This window comes from Suricata suricatta, chromosome 11 (genome assembly GCF_006229205.1).
Source record: "Suricata suricatta isolate VVHF042 chromosome 11, meerkat_22Aug2017_6uvM2_HiC, whole genome shotgun sequence".
NCBI classification, from domain to species: domain Eukaryota; kingdom Metazoa; phylum Chordata; class Mammalia; order Carnivora; family Herpestidae; genus Suricata; species Suricata suricatta.
This window is the reverse complement of record NC_043710.1, coordinates 4,024,191-4,029,644: the sequence shown is the minus strand read 5'-3', so window position 1 is coordinate 4,029,644 and position 5,454 is coordinate 4,024,191. Positions and strand designations below refer to the sequence as shown.

The 5,454-nt window shown below is 54.3% G+C and overlaps 1 protein-coding gene across 14 annotated transcripts in view; it reads left to right on the top strand.

Moving 5' to 3' along the window:
* The window catches only part of PPP6R3 (protein phosphatase 6 regulatory subunit 3), a 119,067-nt gene that overhangs the window by 99,040 nt on the left and 14,573 nt on the right, over nucleotides 1-5,454 (top strand). For 6 of the 14 annotated variants that reach the window (XM_029956318.1, XM_029956315.1, XM_029956314.1 and 3 more), the window contains 3 exons: nucleotides 818-915; nucleotides 2,179-2,233; nucleotides 3,126-3,256. In XM_029956318.1, the coding sequence (XP_029812178.1) occupies nucleotides 818-915; nucleotides 2,179-2,233; nucleotides 3,126-3,256 (284 nt within the window). The remainder of the gene's footprint in view (nucleotides 1-817; nucleotides 916-2,178; nucleotides 2,234-3,125; nucleotides 3,257-5,454) is intronic. The other 8 variants (XM_029956321.1, XM_029956320.1, XM_029956312.1 and 5 more) reach the window with 2 other exon arrangements.

The window sequence follows — 5,454 nt, the reverse complement described above, 5'->3', positions numbered from 1 at the left end:
GCCACCGCCGCAGCCCGGTGCGCGGGGCGCTCCTGTGCGGAGCAAGCCCGCCAGGCCGCGGCTCGGGGCAGGCGAGGGGCACCACGCGCTTGCCGGCATCGTCCTGCTCCTGCTTGTTTGCTCGGCCCACGTGTTGTCTGGAATCCGGATACCCGCGTCTGTCAAGTCTGTGCTGACATCCCCCCACCTCTCACCCGAGGAGGCCCCAGTGAGCCCGTGCGCCCTAGAACGTGGAAGACGTGATGGGCTCCTTCCCGGCCCCCGGGGACCAAGGCTTTGTTTTTTTAAGAGAATGAAGTCTCCCCAAACGTTGCGTTGTCGGCTGGCAGTTGTGATGATTGGTTGTGTTTTCCCCCGGGTGCAGTGTTACCGGAGCAGATGGCGGGGTCGGGGTGGGGGTGGGGGGGCTGGGGTGGGTGGGGAAGGGCGGGGGGGGTCACCACCTACTGGATCTTAGGTTAAGGTTGGTTGTGTCCACAAGTGATTGATACATCTTATAATTTCAGACTGTCACTTGATCACCTCTTCGAACTTAACCCAGACCTCCCTCTGAAGATAGCTTTCGATGGAGGGCAGAGTGGTCGTTAACGCTTCCTGTAGAGACATGTGCGTTAGAAGGACCTGCGGGCCAAATTCCAAACATGTCCTTTTTTGGGTAAATTGTGTCTGAAATTATTGGATCGTTTTCTTAGACACACCAACTTTTTAAGCCCTAAGGCTGTGTGAATAAGACAGTTTCTGGAACACAAGTGGGCAGATCATATGTAGAATGTCATTAGAATCATTATATCACTGTCACTGGCCCTGGGGTTGCCAGGCCTTTTCTGATTATCAGATGCAACAAATGACGTCCAATTTTATTGACCAGTTTGGCTTCAACGATGAGAAGTTCGCAGATCAGGATGACATTGGCAAGTGAGTATGTCTTCCTGCCCCCGTCTCGTGCACTCCTGCTTTTAGGGAGACGCGTGGTGCCCCGGGGTTCACAGGTTGGGATGAGCCTGCCCCCCAAGGTGCCTCTGCGGTCCCAGCCTGTCAGGCACCAAAGCCACCGGAGGGCTGTGGGGATGAGAGCACCCCTCCCACCGAGCCACCGAGTGGGGCACCCCTGCCACGGCCTCGCGCGCAGGCTTGCTGCTATTTATACTGAGCTTTGCCCGGGAGCTCTGGTCACAGCTCTGCCCCTTCCGGTGGCTGCGCCGGGCAGCGGTCCCCAGGGTGGCAAGGCCCTGCTGCAGCCGCGCCGGTGCCTCCCGAGGAGGCTTCAGTCCCCCAAGATGTAAAATGAGCACGTGGTGGTCGTGTCTCTACCACCTGTTCACGTGGGGTCGTGTCTCTACCACTTGTTCACGTGGTGGCTGTGTCTGTGCCACAGAAGCACTGGCACCAGGGCCCGCGGGCCCCCTTCGCGCATCTCAGCGCCAGCCCGTCTCCGCTCTCAGTAAATGTTACCAGTTGGGAAGCCAGGCCCTTTAAATTTATGTTGGGTGCTTGGGATAAGGATGGATTAGAGGAGATCCAAGAATTACACTTACTCCAGGGCGGCCGGGGTGGCTCAGGCCGTTAAGGGTCCAACTCTAAACTTCCGCTCAAATGATTTCACAGTCCTGAGATCGAGCCCCGCATTGGGCTCCGCGCTGGCCATGGAGCCTGCTTGAGATTCTGCCCCTCTGCCCCTCCCCTGCTCATGCTCTTTCTCCAAAATAAACGAGGAAGAATCCCACTTATTCAAAAAATTATGTTTCATAGTCTCTTGAGTTCTTTCACCCTTGCCTTCCTGCTGATGATGCCATATTATAGGATTTGTATGAATTTGGCCATCCCTGGAGAGAGCTTAGTGTCTGACAGCCCTTGGGTACTTTTTCATGTTTTGACTTGTTTCTTTTCCTAGTAACCGTTTTCTTGGTTGTGGAAGTGTGGCCTTGGAGCCTTGGGCATTAAAACTCGTGTAGGAGGGCTCCGAGGGTGCGCTTGTTCTGCCTTACAAGGCCCCGCCCCTCCTCTCTGTCTTAGGACCCAGGGAAGAGGTGCCATTTAACGCAGGCACCTTTTTGCTTCTGTGTTAGCTGTGGAGATTTTAATGCTTCTGTAAATATTTTACTTTGGAAAATTTTGTACATCGTGTTTCTGTCAGTCTGTAGGTAATTAACCATTCCGGTACTTACATTTTGTTTACAGTGTTTCTTTCGATCGAGTATCAGACATCAACTTCACTCTCAATACAAACGAAAGTGTAAGTATTCGTGTTTCCTGAGCAGCAGGACGTGTGAGAGGTGGACGGCAAGGCCTGGGATTTGTCAGAGCCGGTGTGGGGCTGCGCTGTGCCCCAGCACCCCTTGTGCCCCAGGGCACTCACCTTAGGCTGGCATTACTCCTCTCCCCCACCCCCTACATGGTCCCTGTGGGCACGTGAGTTTGCAGCCCTGGCTCAGGATATGACGGGACCGATCCCACCGGGTCCCTTGTGAGTGCAGGCCAGACCTTTAGCTTCAGAGAGCGCATTTTGACTTGAGCCACCGGCCTTTCACTTCAGATGTGTGTCACCAGGAGAGGCACTTGGGCTAGATCAGGGCCGGCTCATCCTCCCCAGACAGGGCTCTGACACCCAGTCAGCCCCTCAGCCAGTGACGTGGCGTTAGTGTCATCTGAGTGGGCACAGTCTTGATTTTCATGTTGATGAGCACGAGGGACCCTGGTGCATTCGCTCACGTGACGAGGTAGGAACTCCCGCCTGGGCTCCCGATGCCCGTGGCTGCTTGGCCGGAGGGGTGAAAAGCGGAGGAAATGTGGGTTGCTTCCCTGTAGGGCAGGTCTGGGGCTGTGTCTCGGGTGGGGTCTGGGGTGGGCAGGAGGGGGGCAGGGAAGCTCTTGGAGTGAGTGGACGCGGTGCTTTACGAGGTGCGGGGGCCGGGGAGCCGTGTGGGCTTCTGTGGCTGGTTCTGAATCGAGTCCTTTGGGGGGAGCTCGCTGTTACTCCGCAGAGGCCGACGTCACACACTTGTACGTCCTGTCTTGGCGTGTGCGAAAGGCACTGTTGGAAACGAGGGATGCAGTTTACGCTGATAACTTTTGGAGAAAATAACTTGGTTTCTGAGTGCGTTTTTTTGCCGCTCTCTCGTGTCTAGGGAAATATCGCCTTGTTCGAAGCCTGTTGTAAGGAACGGATCCAGCAGTTTGACGACGGCGGCTCTGATGAGGAAGACATCTGGGAGGAGAAGCACATCGCGTTCGCGCCGGACTCCCAGCGCCGGTCCAGGTGAAGGAGCTTGTCCCGGGGCCGCAGTCCCCGTGCGGGGCGTCCGTGCTGGTGGGAGGCACGCGTGTTTGACCGGAGACTCGTGCTTCTGTCGTCACCAGTCGTGCCCTTGCTGCCCGACGCGAGGTGGTGCCGGGACACCTGTCTCCCCTGTGACGGGTGATGGACTTGAAGCTGCTGGGGATGTTGAGGCCGAGTCAGGAGGCGCCCTGGCACTGCCTCTCCTGAGCAGGAGGCAGTGCTGAGGAGTGGCGCACGGCACCCCGGACAGACGTCCCCTCGCCGCTGACGCCCTCAGCAGCCGGAAGACGGGAGGGTTCCCCGAGGGAGCGAGAAGCTGTCTCTCAAAGTTAGTCTAGCTTGGGGAGGTGGGTCCTGCCAGCAACGGCCCTTGGGGATCAGTCCCCTTGGGTTTTTTCCTCATTTCTGTCGCTCTGGCACGAGAACATGGAGTTCTTGTTACCCGAGTGTCTGTCACTAGAACCTTCTCCTTGGTTGGGAGAGGAGCAGCTGAACTCTCATTTTTAGTTCATTTATTTTTAATAAGTAACGTGTCCACCTGGTAAACAACTGGAAGAAAACAAGAATATACAGTGAAGAGTGCGGCCCCACCACCCAGGCCTCCCTCTTGCCAGCCCCCGCCTGTCTCTGCGCCCCGGCGGCCGGGTTGTGTGTCCAAGGGAGGCGTAGGCCTCGGGCTGCGGAAGACCCCCGGGGCTTGCTCACAGGAAAGGGGTGTTTGTCTCACGATCCGTAGCTGTTGAAGGTCATTAAACCCAGCTTCTCTCTTTATGCCCGCCTTGCCGTCTTCTGCATGCTGGCTCATTACTTTGTAATCACAAGGCCGCTGCAGCCCCAGCACCAGGACGCCAGAGACAGATACCTTCATGGTGATTGTTTTATTTTGTTTTGGTTTTTTGTTTTTAAGATAAACCCCCAAACTTAACTTGTCACCATTTGCTATGAAATTTCGGGCCTCACGTTGAGCGAATTCACTAAGTGGCCATTGCCTGCTACCATTGACCCTGGGGCAGCAGGCCGTGGCCACACCACACCGGGGCGCCCCCGCAGCACACCCTCTGTGGAGACCGTGGGCGGTGGAGTCGGCGGGGAAGGTGGCATCCTGGGACGTGACAGCCACTGCCCTGACGGAACACAGGACACTGAGAAAAGGCTACTGTTTATTATTTAACAGCTCGGTTGAGATGTAATTGACATGTAGAAAACTGTCATTATTCAGATTATACAGCGTAGTAAGCTTGGACATAGGAATACATCCATGAGACCGTTGGCTCAGTCAAGATCGTGAACTTCTCCGTCACCCAGAGTCGTTTCCTCGTGCCTTTTATATTGTCTCCCCCCAATCTGCTTTTTGTTCTTTTAGAAGGATTTGTCTTTTCTAGAGTTTATGTAAATCAAATTGCATGTTATATATTTTATGTGTCTTCTTCTCGGCATAATTGAGAGTCATTCACGTGGGTGATATTTCAGTAGCTCGCGCAATTTTATGGTTGAGTAGTGTTCCGTAGAACGGACCTACCGCCCACCGGTGGGTGGATGTGTTTACCCTCGCTCCTGCTACTGGACATCGGGGTTTCCAGTTTGGGGCTATGGTATCACTTGCGAGTAGACCAGGAAGTTGTGGAGGTATGTTGTAAACCCTGAAGCAACCAGTGAGCAACAAAAGAGAGTTCTAGTTAATAAGCCAACAAAGGAAATTAAATTTTTAAAAAATCTAAAAACAGGGCAAAAAAATAAAAGGCGACTGAGACACATAGAAAACTATTAATAGCAGTAGGATAATAATAAACCTAGGCAACCATTTGAGGATTCATTAAATAATATTAAATGATTTCAAAACCTCAGTTAAAATGAAGAGGTTTCAGATTGGATTAAAAAAAAGGTCAAACATATGCTGCCTCAGAGAAATAAGTATACAGACACAGACGGGCTGGAAGGAAAGGCAGAGGGTCTACATGTCTAATAATAAAGCGGAATTCAGAGGAAAGGCCTAAAGAAAAGGTCATCAAGGGGTCAAGTCTTCAGGACGATGTCACAGTCCTAAGTGCCTCGCACCTGATGCCGGGGCTTCAGGACGCGCGGGGCAGAGACCGGCGCCGCGGCAAAGCAGCAGGCGCACTGCGGGTGCCGTCGCGCCTGCGCTCCTCTGCCGCCGGCCAGCCCGCCCCGCTGGACGT